Here is a 25,656-nt window from a genome sequence, read left to right on the forward strand (position 1 = left end):
CCCAGCGCGCGCAGCCGGAGGAAGCACAGCCCCGGTCCGCTCGGGTCGGGTCCGGCTGGGCTATGGAGCCATTACCTGAGCCCGCGTCCGGGCCCCGACCCAGGCCCCACCGTCTTCTGCTTCTTTCCCTGCTGCTGCTGCTGCTGCCGCTACTGCCGGCCCCGGAGCTGGGCCCCAGGCAAGCCCGAGCCGAGGACACAGACTGGGTTCGATTGCCCAGCAAATGCGAAGGTGAGGGGGCGGGGCCCGTGGGGAGTATCCTGCTGGGGGGCGGGGCTTGCAGAGAGGGTTGGGGGAGGGACCGTCCCGGGCTCTGAGCGGGTCTCCTTTCCTGGAACCTACTCTGTGCCTGGCACTGTGTTGGACGCTGGGAACGCAGGGGCGGCCGAGAGATCGGGTCTCGGTGCACCTGGAGCTCAGAAATCGCTGAAAACAAGCAGTTACAATGGGGGTGGTAGATGCCACGAGAGAGGAGGCGCCGGGCTTTGGGGGCTGGGTGAGGAGCATCTAAATCTAGACCCCCAAATGCGGGGAAAGGCTTCCTCCTGGAAGCCCTGAGTGGTTAGGAGTTAGTCGAGTGAAGAGAAGCGAAGTCACAGATACAGAGACCTACAGGCAAAGGACAAATTTGAGGAACTGAAAAGATTCACATGACCCGTCTTGGGGAAAGAACTTGAGACGCTCCCCTTGTGCCCTGACCACAACCGGCTGTGTGTCACCGGCCGTCTCCTCCATTAGCCGTGAGCTCCTCCAGGGCAAGGGACCTTGTCTAGGTAGCTGTTCACATACAGGCATGAGTGAACGTGGGTGAAGCTGGGGTGCTGTGGGAGTGTGTGGAGGAAGGAAGAGGGTCTGAGACCTAAGGGGTCACTTTAGGAGAAAAATAGAACCTGGGGGAACTTGGTGAGAGAGGGAGATTTTAGGGATATGGGAACACAGTGAATCCCAAAGACAGAGAGGTGGAAGTGTGGCACTTGTGTGTGTGTGAGAGAAACAGAGATAGGGAGGGAGACAGAGAAGGAGAGAGAAGCATGCCAGCACACACACCAGCCAAGGCCCTACCTTTTTTTCCCTCATCTCCATTTCTCAGTTTTGTCCTCAGACTTTTACACACACTCCTACGTTCTCACCTCTCTAACCCCAGCCCCTCACCCCTGAAAGCTGGCTATAAACCGGTTGCATCCTAATTCAAAGCCTGTAGCCAGCCAGATATTTCCTGAGCACTGGGAAGTGTGGGTGGTTTGGGAGGCGTAATCCTTTCATTTGAGAGATTAAAGGTGAGTTGCTTCAGAGATGAGCTGACCTCACTGGTCAGCCTTCCAGTATGGGTTCTAGCCTGTACTTTCGCCCTCACTCTCTTGAACAGACAGTCACAGGGTTCTAATGCCTTCCTTTCACTCTTCTGGCCACAGCTAAGATCCTTTGGGGATTTTACTTCCCCTTCTCATTTTCTATCTTATTCTGATGCCAAAGAGCCCTTATGGTTTCTCTTATTGTTCTCACAGCCTAAGAAGCACACACTTCTTTTCCATAGGAGACTCATAAAAGCCTAGAGCTGGCAAAAATCTTTAGATCATTCTAATCCAACCTGATTTTGTAGGTAATTGATAAAGAATAAAAGAGAAGAGATTTTCAGTCATGGGATGGCTTAACCTAAGTGTATATTTACTTTTATTATCACTGTGACACCTTAGTTATTACGTGCTGACTGTCTGGCCCACAAAGCCTGCCTCTGGCTTAGTAGCCTGAGTAGAAGAGGCCTTGGCACAGAGAAAAGAGAACCTGCCCAGAAAGAAGTGGGTGGATGTTCACGGGGATCTAGGGTCTATGCCATGAGCCTCCTCTGGTTCTCCTCCAAGTCTGGTTCTGGGTGGGATCCCCAGAGGGGGTCTTGAAGAGGTAAGGTTTGGGGGAGTTGAGAAGCAAGGTTGTATTTGATGGATATAAGAGAAATGGATTGATGGGTTCCAACCCCCTGGGCTTGGCATACTACATAGTGAGCACCTGGGAGGGGGGAGCACAGGAGTCAGAAAAATGATAAGCTCATACAGAGTACAGGACCGAAGAGGGTGGGAGCCTCGGTGGCCCTGGATGGAGAGCCAGGGAGGCGAGACACCCTCAGTTCATCCTGGACTCTGAGATCAGTGGCTGACATTTTGGAATCTTAATGTGTTCCAAGTTCTCCAAGCCATCTATTAATGCATATGTTATAAAAGTTCACCAAGCAGGCCTGCAGGGGATTTGTTTGTTTTGGTGGTAAATTGGTTTTCTATCCAACTCTGCTGTTGTTATTAAAACAATGCTGTTGACATTTAGCCTGCAGATCATATTCCATTCAGAGGCATCAGAAGCTGCTCTATCACAAGCACAGTCTCTCCGGGCAGTATTTATCAAGTATCCAGCACATACCAAGTCCCAAAATAGAGGAATAAGGAAGAAATTCAGCCCACGATCCTCTCTTTGAGTGCCCTTGTAGTCTAATTGGAGAGTCACATGAGATGATCAAGGCCCTTGGTGAGAGCATGGGTCCTACAGTGTCTCAGGATGAAATCAAGAGCAGGTGGGACTCATCCAGAAGGGCTTCCTGGGGGAGCAGGCTTTTAAGATGAGGTGGAGAGAAAGGACAGACAAGCCCTGAAGCCCTAGAGGGCATCACACACTTTCCTAAGGCCCCAAGCACTGCACACATACAGTAGTAGCAGTCCTTATGCAGTGGTAATTATTTGTTTACACTTCTTTCTGCTCCATTAGACTGAGTATCTGGGAGGGAGGGACCTTGTTTTCCTCTCTGTATCCCCAGGCAGTGCCTGACACGTAGGAGTTGCTTAATAACTATTTGAAGAAGAATAAGAGGAAATGAGAAAATAAATGTACAAAAACAGTAGAAACAGGCCTGTAGGGGGAAATGGAGCAAATTAACTTGGTAGGAATAGAGAACTGGTGTTGAAATAACATATGAAATCAAGAAATGAAATAGCCATAAAAAACATCTTGGGAACAATTGGGGAATTTGAACATGGACTGAGTATTAGATGAGATAGGAATTGTTGTTAAATCTTCCAAGCATGGTGGTGGTTTTATGATTAGTAGGGGAAGGTCCTTGTTCTTAGGAAGTGCTCGATGACTTGTTTAGGAGCAAAGATCATGATGTCTTGTAGCTTATTTTCAAAATGGTTTAGCAAAAACAGTGCGTATATTGTTGACATCTATTATTATCACATTGCTTTATATTATAAATTGGAAATAGTGGTAAATCACTGTTGTGTTTTTTGGTTTTTTTTTTAACTAACAGCTCTTTTTGTTCTTTTTTCTTTCTTTTTTAATTTATTTTTCTTCTTTTTTACTAACAACTCTTGACTGTGATGTAAGGTGTATGGTTATTCATTGTACTCTTTCAGCTTTTCTGTATGTTTGAAATTCTTTTCAGTGACATGAATGATTGTCGGGGTAGGGGACAGGAAGGAGCTGGGAGAAATGGAGACAGTAGAATGAGGGCCCAGAGAGGACAGGGGGCAGTGGGTCTTGGAGCCTACTTTCACCCACTGAACTCTACTGCTGGTCTGGTGCTGACTCCTTTCTCTGCCCCAAGCATCAACTCAACCCAGTCCTGCGGAGGCGTCCCCTTGGGTCTCTTTTGCTGGGAGCCGGCTCCCAGCAAAAACTCAGATGCACTCAGTCGGTGGTGCTGTGTCTTCTTTCCCCAGTGTGTAAATATGTTGCTGTGGAGCTGAAGTCAGCCTTTGAGGAAACTGGCAAGACCAAGGAGGTGATCGACACAGGCTATGGCATCCTGGACCGGAAGGCCTCAGGTGTCAAGTATACAAAGTCGTAAGTAGAGGGGAGGGAGAGGGGCACCAGCCTGCCCTGCTTTGTTCCTTGAGGCATCAGCGTCGTGAAGTTCCCTTCTCCCTCCCCACTAGGCAGACCCACAAAAAGGAGGCAGCTCTAACTGAGACCCAGGTTTGCCCACTGATTCTACCCTGAACTGATTGTATGGCCTTCCGAAATCCCCAAGTGCCCCTGGGCTTCACATCCTTCATCTGTAAAAGCAAGACTATTGGACCTCACCAGTGATTCCCAGTGATTGGAATTTATGGATCAGTCTTTAAAAATATAGGATTGCTGGGAAATTCCCTGGTGGTCCAGTGGTTAGGGCTGGACATTTTTCATTGCCATGGCCCAGGTTCAATCCCTGGTCAGGGAACTAAGATCCTGCAAGCTGCTCAGGGCAGCCAGAAAAAAACAGGCTTACCAACTTTTATACCTTGCCAGGTATAAATATTGAAAACAAACCAAAAAGCGTTTCCATCAACTATGATCATCCTTTCAAAATGAAACACTATCTCGACATCAAATATCCATACATTTTGCTTTATTTTTTTTAATCTAGCTAATCATTTAACTTTATATTTAAAAAACAACAACAACAACTTTCTTCCCATAGAGCTGTTACAATTGTGTCTCTCTGGTCTGTGTTCCAGCATTTCAGAGCCCCCCTGATGACCTATCTCCCTCCCAGCTCTGCCTTCCCGTTGGTGAGCCGTGCAGGTGCTGGGGTTGGAGGGTTGGACCCCTAACCCGCAGGGTCGAGGAGGGGAGCTCAGGCAGGGACTGTCTTGTGCTGCTGTCTCGGCAGGGACTTAAGGTTAATTGAAGTCACGGAGACCATTTGCAAGCGGCTCCTGGACTACAGCCTGCACAAGGAGAGGACCGGCAGCAACCGATTTGCTAAGGTTGGCTTTGTATATGCCCTTCCTCCCCACTGGGGCCGGGCTTCGGGTCTCAGTGTGTCTCCTGGTCTGGGTGCCATCAGAAGATCATGCCCTGGGAGCTTCCCTCCTCGGCAGCTCCCTGTTCTTTATCCATTGCCATCTGCATTCCTCCCGTCCTGAGCGGCCTGACTTTTCAGTGCAGGTGGGCACATTCCTGATGTCTGGGCCTGCCCCCTGGGGTCCTGCCTCAGCCTAGGACAGAAACGCTCCCGGGTGGCAGCCCCCTTGGGGTCAGAGCACTTTGTGCAGGGAGAACTCAGGATGCGCAGAACTGTGGGAGTTTAGAGGAGATGTCAGAAAACTCTTGGGGAGGGGGTGATGGCTGCCGTATCCCTTCTCTGGGCCCATGGGGCCCTACCTGGACCTCCATCATGATGCCTTTATGACATTTATTGCACTCACCATGTACATGAATGCTTCTTTCACTGGAGAATGAGCTTCCTTGCAGCAAGGCCCATGTTTCCTTTTTTTAAAATTTCCCCTTGTGCTATTTATTTTTCTATCCACAAAAGAAAGGTGCATGAATGTGTGAAAAAATAAAGTGAATCAGTTTAAGTTCTGATCCAAAATGAGATGTGTGATGGGAAAACAGATCCGTACAACAGCAGTCTTGCCCTGGCCCAGGGTTTTAAAGTCCCATCAAAAACTGGATGTCTTCCCTTTCCTCTTCCTTTGCTCTTGCCCCATCTCACACATTCTGCTTGAAGACTGTGTCACACGGATGCAGTGGCTCAGAAGTCAATACACCTGTGTGAGCTCACCACTCTCATACACAGAATCTACCAGCCACACAATTCCAGGGAGTGGCTTGACAATAAACTGACAATAAACTCTCTTCTGTGGCTGAATGATGCCAGGACTCCTGGACATTGATAAGATGTCATCCTACCCACCTATCTCCATACCCCTCCCCGTATACCTGTTGCCATGTGTCTTTCCAAAAGGATCCAGAGGGGGTTGTGAAGGGTCTGGAGGCTCATGTGTCTCCTGTCACTCCTATAAGGGCCCATGTTTCTTTATCTCTGCATCTTCTATGCCTGGTAGAAGAGCTGTCTCCCACATTTCTCCACCTAAGTACCCTTCTAGAAAAGGAGATCCTTCAGAAACCCTTGGGAAACCTAGAGAAATACTTCTAAGCCACAAAAGTCCTAGGTTTTATCTTTATAATTTGTATTAACATTGTACTTGGTAATAAACCCATGTTTAACGTAACAATGTTTAATTTTACTTTCTATAGCGAAAAAATTAGAAGCAGCCTGACCATTCACTAGTAGGGGAGTGGTTAAGTAAATTGGCCATTCAGTGGACTCTTAGGCAAACTGTACAATGAAGAATGAGGTAGTTCTTTATGAGTTGAACTAAAATCACCTCCAGAGTATAGTTGTTTAGTCGCTAAGTTACGTCCAACTCTTTTGCGACCCTATGGACTATAGCCCTCCAGGCTTCTCTGTCCATGAGATTTCCCAGGCAAGAATAGTGGAGTGGGTAGCCATTTCCTTCTCCAGGGGATCTTCCTGACCCAGGGATGGAACCTGAGTTTCCTGCATTGGCAGGCAGATTCTTTACCACTGAGCCACCTGGGAAGCCCTCTCCAAAGGATATTATTAAGTAAAAAAACGCACAGTGCAGAATGGTGTATATGATACATACATACAGCTGCTTGTGCGGGGGTGGAGGAGAGGCTATTTTTGTGTGCGTAGTGGCTCGTGTCCACTTGCGTGGTCTCTGGGAGACAGAAGAAACAGGTAGTGTGTTGTCTCTGTGGAGAAGACCTAGGTGGCGGGCAGAAATAATTTCGTACAGAACCAAGAGTCTTCCCTGCCTCGGCTGTGCTTCTTCCCAGCAAGGAAAGGTACAAGTTGTGGGAAGAACCAGAAGTAGGGAGTGGGCTGGACACGGGGGAGGCCACAGTGAGGGGAAAGAGACGGGACCAGTTTATTATCCTGGAAAGGAGTATTTGCTCAAAGGGCCCCGAGAGCAACCTTTCCGAAAGGAGGAGGTGTGGGGAGGCAGGACAGGCTGTGTGTGTGGAGGGGTTGTGGGACGCAGGCCACAAAGAGGGGAGGGGAAGGTGAGGATGAGCGTGAGAAGCCGGAGAGGGTCCTGACCTTAGCGGGGTCCCTGGGTCTCCAGCCGCACCGGGAGAGGAGCAGGGCAGGGAGGGGAAGGGTCTCTGCCTCTCACATCCCATCGTGTCTTCCAGGGCATGTCAGAGACCTTTGAGACGCTGCACAACCTGGTGCACAAAGGGGTCAAGGTGGTGATGGACATCCCCTACGAGCTGTGGAACGAGACCTCGGCAGAGGTGGCCGACCTCAAGAAGCAGGTAGGGGCCCCGCCGCCGCCCGGGCTCAGTGAGGGCAGGTCCTCAGTTGACGAGGGCCACCGGGAGCCTGGGGACTGTGGTCAAGCCGTCTCACCCCGCCTCTGGCTACGGCCTCCTTGGGGGAGTCACAGCCACCAGCCCGGTGGGTGGCGAGACGAGGCTCAGGCTCGCCCGGCTCCCCCGGGAGAGGCCAGGCCCGGGCGTTGCCGACGTGAGGCCTTGCGGTTAACAGTGCGACGTCTTGGTGGAGGAGTTCGAGGAGGTGATCGAGGACTGGTACAGGAACCACCAGGAGGAGGACCTGACTCAGTTCCTCTGCGCCAACCACGTGCTGAAGGGCAAGGACGCCAGTGAGTCCCAGGGCAGCAGGGCTGGGCCCTCCATGCTCCCCCCTCAGGGGAGGCGGGTGAGGAGAGGATGCAAAAGAAATAAGAAATGGCGGCGTTGGAGCCTCCATCCTCAGGGTGCTGGATGGTACAGGGCGGGGTCAGGGCCTGGTGCCTCAGATGCCCCCCAGACGGGCCGGGGGGACCCCAGCGAAGTAGAGCTGGGGCCAGATCGCATCACCGCCCCCAGTGGCTCTGCAGTCCGAGCTCCTCACTCAGCCAGGCAGCCAGCCTGTTGAGGGTGTGTCTCCTCCTCCCTGCAGGCTGCCTGGCAGAACAGTGGTCTGGCAAGAAGGGGGACACAGCCGCCCTGGGAGGCAAGAAATCCAAGAAGAAGAGCGGCCGGGCCAAGGGCTTGGGCGGTGGCAGCAGCAAACAGAGGAAGGAGCTGGGCGACCTCGACGGAGACCCCAGCCCCGAGGAGGACGAGGGCATCCAGAAGGCTTCCCCGCTCACACACAGCCCCCCTGACGAGCTCTGAGCCTAACCCAGTGGCTCTTGCTGACTGAGAGCCTGAGCTGGGAGCCCAAGGGTCTGGGCCCCCGGCTTCCACAGATGGAGCAGCGCAGGGCCTCAGCGGTGCCTGCCTGGCCAGTGCCGCCTCCTGCCGTGGAAACTCCAGCCCTGGGAGAACTTGGATCAGCTTCGGGCAGCCCGGGCTGGCCTTTTCCCTCTGCCCAGCGTTCCTATCCTGACCCAGACTTCAGGCGGGCCCCACGATCTCAGGACTGCCCAGGACTCCAGTGTGAACTCCGGTGGGCAGGTGTTGAGCTGGACCCGGGACTGGGGCTCCAGAGCCCCCCACCCCCTCTCTCCTCCAGCACCAGCTCCTCCTCCCCGCACCCCCTCTTCCTGTGGACACCTTGTGCTCTGCCCGGCCCTCCCCTGGGGCTCACAGAGTAAAAACCTTTCGGCCTTTTTCATTCATATTTCTGAGTCCCCTTCAGCTCCTCAGAGGGGCCGGAGCCCCCCCTCACTCTTTCCTGCCCCCCTGCTCCCGCCTTGGGGGCTGAGGATGGGAGGCTGTTCCTGTAAACCTGCCTGCTGTGGGGAAAGCAGGTGCAGGGAGGGCCCTGGGGTGAGGGCTGGGCCTTGGGTATGGGGTGGGCATAGAGCTCCGGCCCTGCCCCTCAGCTGCCTGTGGTTTCCCTGAGCTGCTCAGGCCAGGAGAGCCGTCCTCACTCCTTCCCGGCCTCCCGCCTCCCCTCTCCCCCCGCAAGGCCTTCCCGTTGGTTGTGTAAAGTGTGCACGGTGACCCCACCAGCCCCAGCCCCCCCTCTCCACGTCCTGCCTCTTGGCTTCTGGCCTCTTGATCTTGACCCTTGTTCCCTGATGACCACACCTGACCACTCTGCATTCCCTAGCTCTTGTGCCAGGAACCCACAGGGGAGGACAGCCAAGCCCCCAACAACACTGGTTACACCGTGTTCTCTGGGAGCAGGGGACGAACAGCAAGGCTGGCCTCTGAGGAGAAGGGGTGGGAGGCACCTCCCGGGCTGTCCTGAGGGCAGAGATCGGTGGTGGCGTCAGAAGCGGTAGTGGTGACGGCTGCGGGTAGTCCGTGCTTTAACCCTACGGGTGCCCCAGACTCCAGCTTCTGGCAAAAATGCTCTGGGTTCCCCTCCCAAGGGCTGGGGACAGCCAGGCCACAGAGAGTGGAGCAGACTGGAAGCTGCTGCTGCCCTGAGTCACAAAGCTTGGAGCAGGCCCCCAGAGGATGGTTCTTTGTGGCCTAATGCCCCCCTCACTGACTGCAGTGCGGAGACTATCCCCACGTTGGAGGGGCTGTGGGCCGAGAAGCCATTTGAGACTCTGGGCCCAGCCTGGACTCTGTTTTGAGTGTAGGAGATGACTGGGGAGGGGTCAGGCATTGGAACTCAGGGCTAGGGAACCATTTGCGGCCCCCTGTAGACAGTTTGGTGGCCAGTCTCTGACTCGCCCTTCCTGTCACTGTTCCACAGCTCTTCAGTGCTTGGCTTAATTCTGTCCCCAGAGCTTCGTTGTCCTGTGAATAGGTTGAGACAAAGACTAGGAGCCCAGTCCCAGGCCTAGGCCCGGACCGGAGGGAGGGCAGCATGGTGACTGCTCTGCTCTTTGACCTGCGGCTGCTGGAGGATGAGCGCCCTCACCCGCACCCTGCACCCTGCACCCCACCCCCTGGTCCCCACAAGGCCAGGCATGTTGCACACTCTAGCTCTCCACCCACCCACCCACTCTAGCAGGCAGCTTCTCCCTGGCCCAGCCTAGGAAAGAGCAGGATCCACTTCCCAGGTTTTCCTTTCCCTCTCCCCACCACACATACCAGCCTTTCTGAGCTTGACTACAGCCTCCCGCTTTCCCACACCCCTTCTCTCCATAAGGTGAGAGGTCTGGCTAAGCTCAAGTGAACCTGATCTCAGTCCCCTTAGTAGAAACCCAATCAGAATGGTGTCTTGTACCCTCACGTGGACCCGAGTCACTTGGATGCTTGTCAGCCAGACAGATGTCTGGGTGCTGCTCAGACTTGCCAGTCTGGGGATCTAGGAGTCGGCCTGGCTCTTAGGAGGAGGTCAGCTGGAACCCACTTCACCGGGAGAAATTTGGATGTTGTGTTGAGAGGGGCTGGGACCTCAATGAAGCCACACTGGAAGGAAGTCTTGTCCTCAGAAACGTGAATTGTCAGCACCTCAGAGAGGATGTGTCTCTGTTGAAGACTTTCATCATCCAGAACCTCAAAGGCTAATGGACTAGCCACAAGTCCAGTTTGTTCAAGTGCAGCGACAGTCAAGTCTCAGGGGTTGGGGCTCTGCAGGCTCGGAAGTGGCTGCATCAGGGCCCCTGTGTATCTGTTTGAAGGCACAGCTCCTAGGAGGCAGGCTCCTCTATTTCCAAGTCCCTGGGTGGTGGTTCCCTGCAACATGTTTTTGCACCTTAGCGGTGCTTTTCATACCTTTGACTCCCCTCTGTCAGACAGTTGTTTTAATAAAAAGTTTTGTTAGAGTTAAGACACTTGACCGCCAGAATTCCTGCCAGAAAATGATAGACAAGCCCCTGAGGCTTGGAGTTTGACTGAAAACCCCTTAAATGCGGAAACCGTGCAGTTCACAGCTTGTCCACACGTCAGAGCAGCCCTAAATCACTTTAGTTCACAAGTACAAACAAAATTCTCTTCTTATGCTTTGATCCTGAAAGAAAAGCACATTTTTTTTCCTGACAGATGCACAGTCCATGCCTAACTGGTTTAAAGAAGGACTCTGTGTACTAATCCTAGCGGCAGAGCCAGCAGAATCCCTCTTGACCATCCCCTGATGGCCTGGTTTGTGCTATTGAGGAATTTCACTGGAACAATAATAATATAGTAGCCACTGTTTTTTGAATGCATATTATCGTGGCAAGCACCGCTCTACATGCTTTTACATAATTAACTGATTTAATACAGCTGTGATCTACACAAGGCCATGAAGTTTTAAACACATTATTGAATAATAAAATACACAAAGTACGTATATCATAAATGTACAGTTCAATGAGTTTTTATGAACTGAATACCAAAATCAACCAGCATGAAGATCACAAAACACTATTACCACCAACCCCACACATTCTACAAAAAGAAAAGGGATTTTGGTCTACTTTGTTCACTGCTTGATCCCCAGTGATTAATACAGCCCCTGGCACAGGGTAGCTGCTTCCCCCCAGCTCCCTGCCACACTGCAGGGCTCATGGGATCTTAGTTCCTCCATGAGGGATTGAACCCAAGCCCTTGGCAGTGAAAGCTCAGAGTCCTAACCACTAGACCACTGGGGAATTCCCAGAGTATCTAAATATCTGATGAATGAGTGGAGCACAGAAAGGTCAAATAACTTGCCCAGACGGCACATTTAGGAAGTGAGCCAACCAGGTTGTGAACCCAGAAAGAATGGCTTCAGCGTCCTGTGGCTCAGCCTCTGACATAGAGCTTTGCAGCCACAGCTGGTTGGCTCGTCCACCCTCTTCCCCTTACCTGGCTCTCCAGAAGGCAGGCCGAAGACCAGGTGCTGTCCAGTAGTCTATTTATGTCTTCAGAGTTTAAAGCTGGACATGCAGTTAAAAGACTTGAATTAACCTTCAAGTCTTTTTCCCTGTTCAAAATTAACAGTTGTGTGTATAGCTTAAAGGCAGCTTGGGGGCTTCCCTGGTGGCTCAGTGGTAAAGAATCCCCCTGCATATACAGGGGAGACAGGTTGATTCCTAATCTGGGAAGATCCCACATGCTGTGGAGCAACTAAGCCTGTGCACCACAGCTATTGAGCCTGTGCTCTAGAGCTCAGGAGCCGCAACTACTGAGCCCTCGTAATATAACTGCTGAAGCCTGAGTCCCCTAGAGTCAGTGCTCCAGGACAAGAGAAACCACCGCAGTGAGAACCCCCTGCACTGCAATTGGAGAAAAGCCAGCAACGAAGACACAGTGCAGCCAAAAATAAATAAATATTATTTTTTTTTAAAGGCAGCTTGACCCTTACTGCTGCCTTTAAGGGCTGACTTCTTACAATTTCTTTAAAAGGAATCCAATTTTACTCATTCTTTCTTTAAAAGTGTATTCTCCACCTATTAAACTTCCACTAAAACGGTTGTGATTTTCTACTGGGAGATGTAGGGACACCTGGAGATGGGAGAAGTTGACCGGCTGCATTACCAGCTCCAGGGGTGGTAACATCTCCTAACATCATCACTCTTCTAAAGTAGAAAAGGTTCTCTGTCCGAAAAACAAACAAACAAAGCAAGACACTCAAAAGTCAGGTGTTAGTTTTTAAATTTATTTATTTGTTTTTGGCTGCATTGGGTCTTCGTTGCTGCATGCGGGCTTTCTCTAGTTGCAGGGCTCAGGCTTCTCACTGTGGTGGTTTCTCGTTTCAGAGTGTGGGCTCTAAGGTGTGTAGGTTTCAATAGTTGTGGCTCACTGGCTTAGTTGCCCAGCAGTATGTGGACTATTCCTGGACCAGGGATCGAACCCATATCCCATGAATTGGCAGGCAGATTCTCAACCACTGGGCCACCAGAGAAGTCCCCAGGTGTTATTTTGTTAGAATTGCTGGCCAAAGTGGTCTTGGTATTTTATCATTCCTTTCATCAATATGTGACAGCATGTGCCAAGTCACCTGTTTCAGTGAGCAGTGTGTTACCAGGGCTCAAATGGTGTGTCATTTTTACATGAGAGAACAGCTCAGTGAATTCCCCGGTGGTCCATAGTTAGGACTCTGAGCTGTCACTGCCTAGGGCCCAGGTTCAATCCCTGGTTGGGGAACTGAGGTCCCACAAGCTGCAAAAAACTAAACAACAAAACAAACAAGCAAATAATAATAATAAAAAACCCAGATCAGTGAGGTCAATATATTCACAAGAGATTTTGCTGGAGGTTAGCACATTGATGAAATACTCATAGATGCACTAAGCTTAATAGTAATGTTAGTTAGTTCAGTTAGTTCAGTTAGTTCAGTCACTCAGTCAAGTCCAACTCTTTGCGACCCCATGAATCGCAGCACACCAGGCCTCCCTGTCCATCACCAACTCCTGGAGTTCACCCAAACTCATGTGCATCGAGTCGGTGATGCCATCCAGCCATCTCATCCTCTGTCGTCCCCTTCTCCTCCTGCCCTCAATCCCTCCCAGCATCAGAGTCTTTTCCAATGAGTCAACTCTTCACATGAGGTGGCCAAAGTATTGGAGCTTCAGCTTTAGCATCAGTCCTTCCAAAGAGTGTAATAGTAATGTAGCCACCACCAATTAGTGCTACCACCCACCCATATAGGGACCAATTTTACACTTACTTGATGGGACTTTATTAAAGCAGATTGAGTCGTACATCATATGTTGAAAAGGCTAAGAAAGGATCCACTGTGATAAAAATCCATTAGCAGACTTCATGTGGGCATCACAGTGGTCAATCTGGGTAGTCAGCAGAGAAGATTTTTTTTCAGCAGCTTGAACTAGAGTTTGGAAATTGGCATCACTCCATTGAACAATGAATTTCTACCTGTTCTGAATCAAAACAAAGACATCCAGAATGTCTTCCATTTGTAGTTACTGTATATAATTCCAATCTTAAGATTTTAATGTGTCCTTAAATAGGTATAGTCATAGAGTTTGTTCCATTGCAGCCATATTCCCAACCTAGAATCTCTTTCTAAACATATACATTTGGGGAGGATTCCCAGGTGGCTCAGCGGTAAAGAATTCACCTGTCAATGCAGGAGCCTCAAGAGGCGCAGGTTTGATCCCTGGGTTAGGAAGATCTCTGGAGGAGGAAATGGCAACACACTCCAGTATTCTTGCCTGGAGAATCCCATTCTTATTTTCAGCCGAGTCAAACTATAAATTGATTTATATTATGACTTTCCCTTCCTCGGCCCAGGGCCTCAGATTTGGGTTATCTAAAATTTACAGTGACTAACCAAGTAAAATAAAAGGCAGTTTTGATATATTTCGGTGGGCAGAGAACATGGACAAATAATTTAGCAATGAAGGACTGCAATTACGTGGTACATTTTGGTAGTAATTAAAGAAGATTACAACAATTAGATACAATTTTCTACCCAGTGAGATATCCATGAGTAATATCTTCATGTAGAGAAGCGTTGAAACAAACATTTATTTTGGGTGACAGTATCAATTAATAGAAAAATTCCATTTGGAAAATGGTTCCATCATAACCATCTACATGTTCACTCTTTTGAAAAATTATGGGCGCATTTTAAATGTTCATAACATGGGGAGTGATTAAACAAGTCATAGCACATCCTCTCAGTGTAGCCAGAAATGATGCTCGAGGCCAAGTAATTTATGGTCAAGAGAAGAAAGTATGTTTTGACAGTTAAAAGTAAAAAGAAAGAAAAAAGGTCCATGAAATTTTATATGTACTCTGATCTTGACTTTTTTTTTAATGCCTCTGAATGAGAAAGAAATCAAATAATTACTAACTTCAGAACAAAAATCTTATCTTTGAAATGAAAAGTATATTTAGAAGCTATAATTTTTAATAAAAAAGAAACTCTATATTTTTTAAAAATCCAAATTTACTATCAGCATTCATATTATTTTTTAAAAAATCCTATTATAAACTCCCCAGTACAATGTCTTTCTAAGCATGTGGCCAAAGATCCATCTGTAGCATGGTGTGAGCACAAGATTCCACTACCTGCGGGTGGGCAGGCCCATTTGAGGTCCTTTGTGAGCTAATATTTTCTATTGAAAGATAAGAATGATTACATATCTTTGGGGTTCCTCCAGCTCCAGGATTCTATAGATGGTAAAAGTGGGAGGGGAGTGGAGGATCCTTTGTTCTAAATTCCGTATTGCTGTGTGTTGGCTGCTCTCTAGTTGTGGTGTGTGAGCTTCTCATTGTGGCAGCCTCCCTTACTGCGGAGCACAGGCTCTAGGTAAGTGGGCTCAGTAGTTATGGCTGAAGGAGGAAACAGAACAGGCTCTATCTTGAAAGCAGGACTCCATCTTGGGCCGGACTGTGGACTTTGAGCTATATGCCCAGTATCTATGGAAATGACGTACCAACTGAAAAACCAGGCCCCCAGAAGGAGGACCCCCAGGGCTCTCCATCGCCTAAAAGAATACCCAAATTATCTGTGTAACAGAACAGAATCATACATTCTAGTATGCTTATTGGGGTATGACCACAAGCCTATTGATAATTGTCCACTGTTAACTACCTAGGCTTAAGGCTTATGAATCATGGGTTAACTTTGATTGTATCTTTCTTTTTCCTTTGTTCAGACTAGTTTCAGGGAATTTTGGGGAGGTGGGTTTGGGCACGTACGCTTAGGGTATATAAGGTTTTCACAAAAACTGGTCGGGGTCCTTGGCTAAGAGGAGATTCTGCCTTGGCCTCGCTGGTGTAATAAACTGCATTCTACTATCTGCATTGTCCTTCTGAGTGAGTTTGTTTCCCAGAATGCGGAACAGGTAGCTACAACATGGCCCAGGGGCTTAGTTGCCCTGAGGCATTGTGGGGTCTTCCCAGATCAGAGATTGAACCAGTGTCCCTTGCATTGCAAGGTGGATTCTTAATCTCTAGGGTTAGAAGCCCCACCCTGGCTCTTTCTGAAGCCAGAAGACAAAGACAGGTAGGGAAGGCTGTTCTTGGTGTCTTGGGGTTCCCTGGGTAGCATCATTTTTCTGGGCACCATCCATCTCCGTGCAGGGTCTTGTCCCAGGAAGAGACCTTCTGCTTTGGGAAGGAAGGGTGGATGTACACTAATCAAGGCAAAAGACCAATTTATGAAATGATAATGAACAATGTGATAGCAAGAGCACTGGACACGCCCAGCCCTGACCCTGGACTTCCCACTCTGTGGGCACCTCCGTGGAAAGTAGTTGGGTCTTTAGAAGGGCGCGTGATTGGAGAGGAATTTGAACCAAACTGCATCTGAGGCATTTAGAAAAGGCTTGATGCCTCACCTACAGGATAGAGGAGCATCTGGCCCCAGCTGGGTGGAATTGAGCCAGAACCGCTCCTGGACTTGAATGGCCGAGCCAGCATTATCCCCCTTCCTTCCTTCCCTAGCTGACTAGGCCCTCCTTCAGCTGGACCGTCCTTCTTTAGATATGCTAATACCTTTCCCCCCCTGCAACGAACGGTTCAGCCCTGGGCGCTCATCTCTGCGGACTCAAGTTTCTTTCCAGCCTGGGGCGGGGGTGGAGCGGGCCTTCTCACTGCTGCCCTTCTCCTGCCCCGCTTCCCCGGCCCTCCAGCGACCTGGGGCCTTGGGAGGGTCCTTTCCCGCCGAGGGATGGTCCGGAGGGCCGGATCTTCAGGCAGGCGGGTAGGGCTCGTCCAGGATTGCCAGGCCGCGCCCTCCCGGCGCCCCCGGGCCGGGAGCCCGGCAGGGGCGTGTCCGTGCGCTCACCTGCCATTGGGCAGGTGGGGCGGCCGGCGCTCTGGCAGGGGCCGCATTATAAATGCGGAGCCGGAGCCGGTGGCCGCGGCGGCAGGGCCAGGCGCGTCGCAGGATGGTGGACAGCGTGTACCGGACCCGCTCCCTGGGGGTGGCGGCTGAAGGGCTCCCGGACCAGTACGCGGACGGAGAGGCGGCGCGCGTGTGGCAGCTCTACATCGGGGACACCAGCAGCCGCACCGCGGAGTACAAGGCCTGGCTGCTCGCGCTGCTGCGCCAGCACGGCTGCCAGCGGGTGCTCGACGTGGCCTGCGGCACCGGGTGAGCCCGGGCGGGGCCCCGGGGACCGCAGTGAGCGCGAGCGGGGGCGGGCAGGAGGCCCGGGTGAGCGGGAACCCGGGGCACCGAGCGGATGGGGTAGGCTTGGCTCGGGCAGCCGGGCTGCAGGATCACAGGCGGGCACGTCGGGGCAGCCTCCTCCGCCGACCCGGGAGCCGAGGCTGGGGCGCGACGCCAGGGCGGGGAATGTGTGTTTGCCCAGGCAGAACGGGGCCGAGGAGACCCAGGATGAGAGCGAGGGTGTGGGCACAGCGGATGGGGAGGGCGGGCTCGCCAGGGCGGCGGCCCAAGGACCGGGTTTTGGGGCTAGCCTCACATAAGGTCGAATCCCGCTCCAGCGGCAGCGTTCACACTTAACACTTGTTCATCGTGATGTGCCTCTGCCAAAGCCTTGTGCCAGGTATTTCTGACACATCAGTTTTTAAAATCCTTTCAAAACCTCATAAGTGTGTTTGTGTGTATGTGTATTCGTTGCTCAGTCGTGCCCGACTCTTTGCGACCCCATGGACTGCAGCCCACCAGGCTCCTCTGTCCATGAGATTTTCCAGGCCAAGGATACTGGAGTGGGTTGCCATTTCCTTCTCCAGGGGATCTTCCCAACCCCGGGCCTGAACCCGGGTCTCCTGCACTGCAGGCAGATTCTTTACCGACTGAGCTACAAGAGTAGTGATAGCTATTTATGGTTGCAGAAATTTGGCCTCAGAGAGGTAAAGGTGGAACGAAGATGTGGACCCAGGTTGGTTAAGGTCTGGCTTGTGCTCTGAACCACCATCTGGCAGTTCCCTGGTGGCTTAGTGGTTAGGATTCTGAGGTTTCACTGCCCAGGGCCCCGGGGTTCAATAGCTGGTGGGAGAACTGAGATCCTGCGAGCCTCACAGGACTGCCAAAAACAAAAAGCAAAAAATCCACTATGCTACACTATCTCCTGTGCTCAAGTTACTTAACTTGCAGGAGCTTCAGTTTGCCCCACCTCTCAAATAGGGATAACACAACCTACCTTACTGGATTGCTGTGAGTTTTAATTACTTATTTTTGCTGTACCGAGTCTTCATTTTGGGGCACAGACTTCTCTTGCTGCAGTATGTGGGATCTTAGTTTCCCTACCAGGGATCCAACCTGGGCCCCCTGCATTGGGACTGCAGTCTTAGCCACTGAATCACCAGGGAAGTCCCTGGATTGCCATAAGGATTAATGCCCATTGGTACAATACCTGACTTGGTGCCAGGTCACTTGAGGTTAGCGGAGAGAGCCTGGGGACAGGAAACAGGGGTGGACTCTGAAGAGTGGAGGAGACAGGAGTGTTCAGCGCAGGGCCTCCTCTTTGCCTCTCTAGGCCTCCCTGACTGCCCCTCTCTGACTGTCATTCCTGGTCCTGCCCAGGGTGGACTCCATCATGCTGGTGGAAGAGGGCTTCAACGTGACAAGCGTGGATGCCAGTGACAAGATGCTGAAGTATGCTCTCAAGGAGCGCTGGAACCGGAGGCACGACCCTGCCTTTGACAAGTGGGGTACGTGGGTCTGGACAGGTGCCCTCAGTTCTCTGTACCCTGGGCTCCTTTATCAATTGTGGTGGGGAGCTGTTTTCCTCAAAGGAGGAAATCACTGTCATTTCCCTGAAAAGGGAGGCTTACACACCAGAATGAGGAACTGAGAATGAGCGGCTAGTTTTAATTATTTTTATAGTGTCCTGTGAAAGTCGCTCAGTTCGTGTTCGACTGTTTGCGACCCCATGGACTATATAGTCCATGGAATTCTCCAGGCCAGAATACTGGAGTGGGTAGCCATTCCCTTCTCCAGGGGATCTTCCCAACCCTGGGATGGAACCCAGGTCTCCCACATTGCTGGCAGATTTTCTTACCAACTGAGCCACCAGGGAAGCCCCTCTTGGACAGTGGGCTTGTCCTGGACCGTGGGCAGTGTCCTGTCCCCCCAAATAAAAACCCATAAGCACAGAGCCCTCCTTCCCAACCATGGTTTCCTCCTCTCTGGGCCCCTCGTTCCCTTCACCCTCCACGTCCATAATGATCCCCTTCTCTGACTGGATGGGGAGTCCCTTTGTGTGTCTTGAAGGGGAAACTGAGGCAGGACTGCCCTTGGTGGAGGTGGGTGCCACCCTGATCCCACTTCCCCTCCCTGGCCCCCAGTCATTGAAGAAGCTAACTGGATGACTCTGGACAAAGATGTGCCCCAACCACCAGGGGGTGGCTTCGATGCTGTCATCTGCCTTGGAAACAGTTTTGCCCACTTGCCAGACTGCAAAGGTGAGAGAGGGTGTAGCCTGGGGAGTGGAACCTGCTTTGAACTATACCCTTTCCAGAGTAGAAAGACAGGAGGGAGACTGGCGCTGGGGGCCCTGAGCAGACGCAGCCTCTCTGTCCCCACCTGGTTCAGGAGACCAGAGTGAGCACCGGCTGGCCCTGAGGAACATCGCAAGCATGGTGCGGTCGGGGGGCGTGCTGGTCATTGATCATCGCAACTACGACCACATCCTCCGCACGGGGTGTGCACCCCCAGGAAAAAACATCTACTATAAGGTGGGGCCCCCTGGGGAGGGCAGGCCCAGGGCGGGAGGTGTGGTCCCAGGGTCCTGGCCTCACGGTAGTTGCAGAGGTTGACACAGCTGGCAACACTGCCTGCAGAGTGACCTGACCAAGGACGTCACGACGTCAGTGCTGACCGTGAACAACAAGGCCCACATGGTGACCCTGGATTACACGCTGCAGGTGCCGGGGACTGGCCAGAGCGGCTCTCCTGGCTTGAGGTACTGACTTGGCGAGGTGGCGGGGGGTGGGGTGGGGTGGGTGCCAAGACCACCAGTCCTCACGGCGGGTCCGGGGCTCTGTTGCAGTAAGTTCCGGCTCTCCTACTACCCTCACTGCCTGGCATCCTTTACGGAGTTGCTTCGAACAGCCTTTGGGGGCAAGTGCCAGCACACCGTCCTGGGTGACTTCAAACCTTACAAGCCGGGCCAGGCCTACGTTCCCTGCTATTTCATCCACGTGCTCAAGAAGACGGCCTGAGCGAGGCCTCGGCTCCCACCCTCTGCCCCGGCGCTGCCAGGCTCCGTCTGGGGAGGAGGGGACCGGTGGCTCCACAGTGCGGCCCCTACAGTGCGGATCCTGGGGGTGTGGGGAGGGGCAGACTTCCGCTGCGCTCAGGAGGACAGAAGGCTGAACAATACAGTCTGTGCCTTTTCAGGTCCTGTTCCCCTTGTGTTCATGTCAGAAGGATGAGGCTCTCGGGGGTTGCGCCTCCACAGCCTTGCTCGTCCCCACACCGACCGCAACTCCAGCAGGGGGCAGCATACACTTTATTTTCAGACCCACATGGGGCTTCCCTGGTGGCTCAGATGGTGAAGAATCCGCCTACAATGCGGGAGATTTGGGTTTTGATACCTGGGTTGGGAAGATCCCCTGGAGAAAGGAACGGCTACCCACTCCAGTATTCTTACCTGGAGAATTCCATGGACAGAGAAGCCCCGCAGGCTACAGTCCATGGGGTCGCAAAGAGTCGGACACAACTGAGTGACTTCCACGCTTCCCACAGGGGCTTACCTCAGACCAGACCGCTCCTCCTGAGCAGAGGGGCCTGAGGGTTGGAGACGGCCTGGAAGGCAGTCAGGTCCAAAGAGGATGTGTCCTGAGCTCTCCTGGGGCTCCTGATGGCACTTAGCACCAGGGGGTTGCCCGGAGGTAGGCAGCATTCAGGTGGGCGGGCGTTGGCTTTTGGTCTCCCAGATCTCCGTGAGCCCCTGTGGGCAGGTCCCAGGCTGCAGGGGGCTCCTAGCAGGCGGCAAACTTGCGTTGGATGCGCTTGTACCGGAGCAACTCCTGCTCGCTGACCGAGGGCTGCAGCCGGGCCGCGGCCTGCAGCAGGTCCTCCATGGTGAGCAGCAGGCCGAGCTCCCGGGCTCCAGGCCTAGGGGTGACAAGAGGAGGCTGTGGTCTCTGCCTGAGCAGGGGAGCGCCCCGGGTAGGCACCTTCTTGCCTAGAGTCTCCCAGGGGGTCAAGAGACCCTCCTCTGAAATCCAGAACCAGGCCTGGTGCCCACTAGTTTCTGGTGGACCTCTGGGCCTGGGGAGCGGCGCACCTTCCTCCAGGTCCCGAACTCGGCGTTTGAGGGCAGCCGTCATGGCGTCGGAGCACAGGGAGTAGAGGTCCGCGCCCGTCAGCTGGGGCGGGCAGTGGTCTAGGACGTCCACCAGGCTCACAGAGGGCTCCAGCCTGAACCTGTTGTAGGTACACAGGAAAGAGTCTTACTAGCTTCCCTGACTCCACTGGAAGGCATCCCTGACCAGCTTATTGTGGACTTGGCACTCATCTCCCAACCATCCCAAGGCCCAAGCCCCTGGGGGACCCTCCCTCTAATGGGGCGTACTTGCGTGTGATGGCGCTCAGAACACGGAGCTGGGAGGCGCGGTCCTCATTCACTCCCACAAACACCAGCTTGTCAAACCTTTAGGGAGATAGGTGGGTGTCAAGGAGCCCAGCATGAGGGTGGAGAGGCACAGATAGGGTTCAAGGGGCAAGTCCAGAGGGGCCTGGTGGAGGTGAGAGGGATGGGGCACACACCTGCCGGGCCGCAGGAGGGCAGGGTCCAGCAGGTCTGGTCTGTTGGTGGCTCCGATCACAAACACATCCTGGGTGCTGTGAAGCCCATCCAGCTCAGCCAGGAGCTGAGACACCACCCTGCGAAGGAGGGAGTGGAAACGAGAGCGTGCGCGGTGCATCCTCACCCTCTCACCTCCACGGGGTGCCTCTGCAGGCTGTCTCCACAGGGCCCCTGGCTGGTCATGCCCTGTGGACCCTCCCACCCTGGCTCCCGTCTCCTCAAAGCCTCACACCCAATTCCACGGCCCCTTTTAGCTTCTGCTACGGGATCGCAGAACCAGAAGGGCAGGAACCCTTTGGGCGGCCAAGACTGGTACAACCTGTCTCATACCCCTCCGTCTTGGACCCCAGAATCCTGGCTCAGACCCCCACCTGTCCATCACACCTCCAGAGTCTCCACTTCGCCCCCGGTTTGGGGCCAAGGAGTCAGTTCATCAAAGAAGATGATGCAGGAGCTGCGGCCCTGGCCCGCGCAAACACTGAGGAGAGAGGGGCCCATAGGACGGAGAAGCCCGGTTGGGTGGGGGTTAGATATCAGGAGATGGGGAGGGCAACCCAGGTTGGCAGCTGATCACTAGCACTTCAGGTAAAGGCCCCTCCAGGCAGGAACCTGACCTGGAGAGGAAGACTAGAGGCGACGGCCAGCAGCCTGAGGGCTCTCCCTCCGCCCCCACTCACTCACCTTCCCGTACATTCTCCTCGCTTTGGCCCACGTACATGTTGATGAGCTCGGGCCCTTTCACGCTGAGGGAGGTGATAGGAGAGGGTGAGACTCCTTAAGATGCAGAAACACACAACTGACCTCCTGGCCACCCGCTTCTGCTGCCCAGCCAGCCACAGCCCCAGTCCACCTGCCCTCCTGGCTGGGCCCAGTCACCACCTGAGGAAGGTGAGGCTGCACTCCGTGGCCACTGCCTTGGCCAGGAGGGTCTTGCCCGTGCCAGGGGGCCCGTGGAGCAGAAGGCCGGAGCGCCTCAGGCCCAGGCTGAGCAGCTCAGGGTGCTCCAGAGGAAGCTGAATCGTCTCCAGAATCTCCTTCTTCACCTCCTGCAGCCCACCCACGTCGTGCCAGGACACCGAGGGGATCTAGGAGGCGGGAAGGGTGTGGCTGGCACCGGCTGGTGGAGGGAGCTCGGGTCCCACCCCCATGGGCCTCGAGAGTCTACCCTGGGGGCTCCGATGGCTTGCGAGTGAGCGGCCTGCAGCTGCTCCAGTGCCTGCCCAAAGTCCTCAGCCAGGAGAGGGAAGCCGCTGCACACAGCTCCCCCTCATCCTCCTCACTCAAGCCGCCGGCCCAGCTGCAAAGAGAAACCCAGGGAGGCCTGTGGAGGACCAGCCCTGAAAGCCTCCTTCCCACTGGGGCCCTCACCTTCCTCCCTTCCTCTCCAGGCTCCTGCCCACCCAGACTGCCTCTTGCCCCTCCCAGGCCAGCTTCCTCACCCTGAGTTCTTGATCCCTGGTGCAGGCTGCCCGGCTGCTGTGGGTCAAAAGGGCGAAGAGGATCCCCCCACCACAAAGCCCTGGGGAAGCACAGGAGACGATGTGTGAGCAGGCACAGCAGGCAGCCCCCGTGCGGGGAGGGAGGGGCAGTCCCCTGGCTGGTGCACGGGCCCAGCACTGAGGCCTCGGGTTCTCCACCCTCACTGACTGCCTCCCACCAGAGCGTGTGAGGAGGCCGGCGCCCTGACGGGGCACTCACCGCACAACGCGCGCCAGCTGCGCCAGGTTCACCTCTTGGCCCAGGGGGAGGTGGGCAGTTGAGAGCCCGGAGGACGCTGAGCCGCTGCGCCTCTGCCAGCACAGGCACCTCCAGCTCGTGAGGAAATGCTGTCTGCACATCTGCAGGCAGGTCCTGGGCCCGGCTGGTCGTGGCCACGACCATCAGGGGAGGGCAGCTGTGGACAGGGAGTGGTACTGAGGGCGGGAAGGTGGCCAGCAGCCTCTGAGTGCAGCCTCATCTTGAGGCTGGTGCAGGAGGGTGGCTGCCAGGGCAGGGATGAGAGAGGGAGATGGGAGCCCCAAAGCTTCCCAGAATGGGGCATCCCCCCACACACAGGGAGCTCAATGAGGGCAGAGGCCATGCTTTAGCATTCCCCAAGAAACAGCCCATGGCTCAGTCAGTTAAGAATCTGCCTACAATGCAAGAGACCCGGGCGCAATCCCTGGGTTGAGAAGATCCCCTGGAGAAGGGAACGGCAACCCATTCCAGTATTCTGCCTGGGAAATCCCATAGACAGAGAAGCCTGGTGGGCTACAGTCTATGGGTCGCAGAGTTGGACACGACTGAGTGACTAAGCACAAAAAGAAACAGCAGGGTCGCACCCTCCTCCCTGTGGGCACGCCCACCTCCTCAGCTCAGGCAGGGCTGCCTGGAGAGTAGCCAGGTGGGATGTCTGAAAGCCACTGACAGGGTCGGGGAGAGAAGGCTGGCCCCACTACTTTCCCCGCTCAGTGCTGGATGCTACCTGGCGAGTGGGTCTTCATCCAGGAGGAGGTGCCGCAGCGTGGCCACCACCCGGGCGTCCTCACCCAGTCCATCACGGTCCCGCCCAGCAGGTCCACAGCTGTCAGCAAAAGAACCACAGGCCGGCAGCGCCGGGCCCGGGAGAAAGCAGCCTGCAGCTTTGTCTCCACAGCGCCGCTACTGTCTGCACAGAGGCTGGAGCAGGGCACCTGGGGAGGGGGTCCCGATGGGCCTGTGAGTAAGGGAAGGGGCAGGCACGACCAGGGCAGGAGAAGGGGGGAGGGCTCAGAAGGGGCAAGCCATCTTTTTGGAGGGTGGGGATGGGGGAGGAAGGCAACACTGGCCAAGCCCTAACTCTTCTTTTCCCTAACCACATTCCCTGGACTGCCCACCAAAACCTTGGCAGTATCCTCTTTTTAATTAATTTTATTTTTGGCTGCACTGGACCTTCCTTGCTGTGCATGGGCTTTCTTTGCAGTGAGTGGGGGCTACTCATTGCGGTGGCTTCTCTTGGCACGGGCTCTAGGGCACGTGGGTTTAGGTGGTTGTGGTGCACGGGCTTAGTTGCTCTGCAGCACGTGGGATCTTCCTGGATCGGGGATCAAACCTGTGTCCCTTCATTGGCAGACAGATTCGTAACCACTGGACCACCAAGGAAGTCCTGGAGTGTGCTCCTTCTTGAGAGCATCTCTCGGTAGCTCAGCATCACGGGACTATGCCTGATCCACTGGCCCAGTGGGCCCTGTGGTCAGAGAGGAGAGGGAGAATCTGGGCTGCAGAGGAGATGGAGTTGGGGTCTACTCTCCAGGGACCCTCACCTTCAATAAGTGGAGCCCAAGGCGGCTGCAGGCTGCGGCGACTGCGGTGGTCTTCCCACTGCCCGGGGGCCCCGTAGAAGGACACTGCCAGTCCCTGTCAGCAGGGCACCCCTGCAACCAGAGAACAGACATTTGCTTCCTCTATCTTGCCCAGAAGGGAGTCCCCAGTGACACAGGCCCCTCAGATCCAGAAAGCAGACACTCTCCTTGATGCACCCCTCCCCGCCAGGGCCGTCACCACTTGGTGAGGCCATATTTCCCATACCATCAGTGGAATTCTGGCAGGGGCCTGGGGCATATCCAGGGGACTAACGTCTTTTTGTCATCAGTGAAACCTTGGCTGTTCTGTCTGGTCTGGATTGTATGGAGGGAATTAGGAAGGGGTCTGTGGCTACACATGGGCCAGCGGTATGAGGACCTTGTCTTTCAGGGCCCAGGTGGTGAAAATCGGGATGACTAGTGGGCTCTCCAAGGGAAGGGCAGCCTCAGAGACAAATGACCCTGGGGAGAGTCTCCCTCCACAGCTGACAGAGGAGGGCAGAGGTTACTCCCAAAAAGAAGCCTGGGAATTTGCTTACGGACAGGACATGGGCTAGGGGCCTGGCCGATGGTTGGAGGGAGGCCCACCCAATTCCCACATGGCCAGGGCATCAGGTACTGCTTTCTGTGAGCCAAGCAACACAATAGGACCCCAGGCAGGGGCCCTTTAAGTGCCCGATGTGCAAAGAAACAGAAAAGGACTCCAGGCATGGTCCCCTTTAAGTGCCTGACACTCCCAACAGTGAAGGACCCCAGTCGGGGGTCCCTTTAAGTGCCTGATATGCCCAGCAACAGAGAAGGACCCCCCCAACTTCAGGTGAGGGCCATTTAAGCACCTGACACATTGAGCAATAGGGAGGGACCCAACCAGGTGGGCCCTTTAAGTGCCTGATGCACCGAGCAACAAAAAAGGACCCCAAGATGGGTGGCCATTTCAGCGCCTGATGCACTGAACAAAAGAGAAGGAGCCCAGCCAGGGGCACTAATAAGTGGCTGATGTGCCAAGTAACAGAGAAGCACCCCCAGCCAGGGGGCCC

At 53.9% G+C, this 25,656-nt stretch overlaps 2 protein-coding genes and 1 pseudogene across 3 annotated transcripts; 2 read left to right on the plus strand and 1 right to left on the minus strand.

Annotated features, from left to right (window-relative positions):
• The first annotated feature begins 27 nt into the window (after nucleotides 1-27).
• CNPY3 (canopy FGF signaling regulator 3) lies at nucleotides 28-8,413 on the plus strand. The gene is made up of 6 exons (NM_001075439.2): nucleotides 28-231; nucleotides 3,705-3,828; nucleotides 4,637-4,733; nucleotides 6,976-7,098; nucleotides 7,331-7,448; nucleotides 7,748-8,413. The coding sequence occupies exons 1-6, from the start codon at nucleotides 63-65 to the stop codon at nucleotides 7,963-7,965; spliced, it is 849 nt and encodes a 282-aa protein (NP_001068907.1). The 5' UTR covers nucleotides 28-62; the 3' UTR covers nucleotides 7,966-8,413.
• An 8,038-nt stretch (nucleotides 8,414-16,451) lies between these two features.
• GNMT (glycine N-methyltransferase) lies at nucleotides 16,452-19,884 on the plus strand. Its single transcript, NM_001206116.1, has 6 exons — nucleotides 16,452-16,669; nucleotides 18,068-18,195; nucleotides 18,832-18,948; nucleotides 19,079-19,221; nucleotides 19,327-19,448; nucleotides 19,536-19,884. Exons 1-6 carry the CDS (start codon nucleotides 16,464-16,466, stop codon nucleotides 19,705-19,707), a joined length of 888 nt encoding a protein of 295 aa, NP_001193045.1. The 5' UTR covers nucleotides 16,452-16,463; the 3' UTR covers nucleotides 19,708-19,884.
• A 95-nt stretch (nucleotides 19,885-19,979) lies between these two features.
• LOC112443862 (peroxisomal ATPase PEX6-like) lies at nucleotides 19,980-24,834 on the minus strand (annotated as a pseudogene). Its single transcript, XR_009492653.1, has 12 exons — nucleotides 24,581-24,834; nucleotides 23,764-23,971; nucleotides 23,008-23,193; nucleotides 22,739-22,818; nucleotides 22,465-22,596; nucleotides 22,179-22,384; nucleotides 21,981-22,042; nucleotides 21,671-21,777; nucleotides 21,260-21,376; nucleotides 21,066-21,143; nucleotides 20,778-20,917; nucleotides 19,980-20,605 (listed from the first exon to the last, which is right to left on the minus strand). The product of XR_009492653.1 is annotated as a peroxisomal ATPase PEX6-like (transcript).
• Nucleotides 24,835-25,656: the final 822 nt, after the last annotated feature.

The sequence above is a fragment of the Bos taurus genome, chromosome 23, assembly GCF_002263795.3.
Source record: "Bos taurus isolate L1 Dominette 01449 registration number 42190680 breed Hereford chromosome 23, ARS-UCD2.0, whole genome shotgun sequence".
Taxonomy (NCBI): Eukaryota; Metazoa; Chordata; class Mammalia; order Artiodactyla; family Bovidae; genus Bos; species Bos taurus.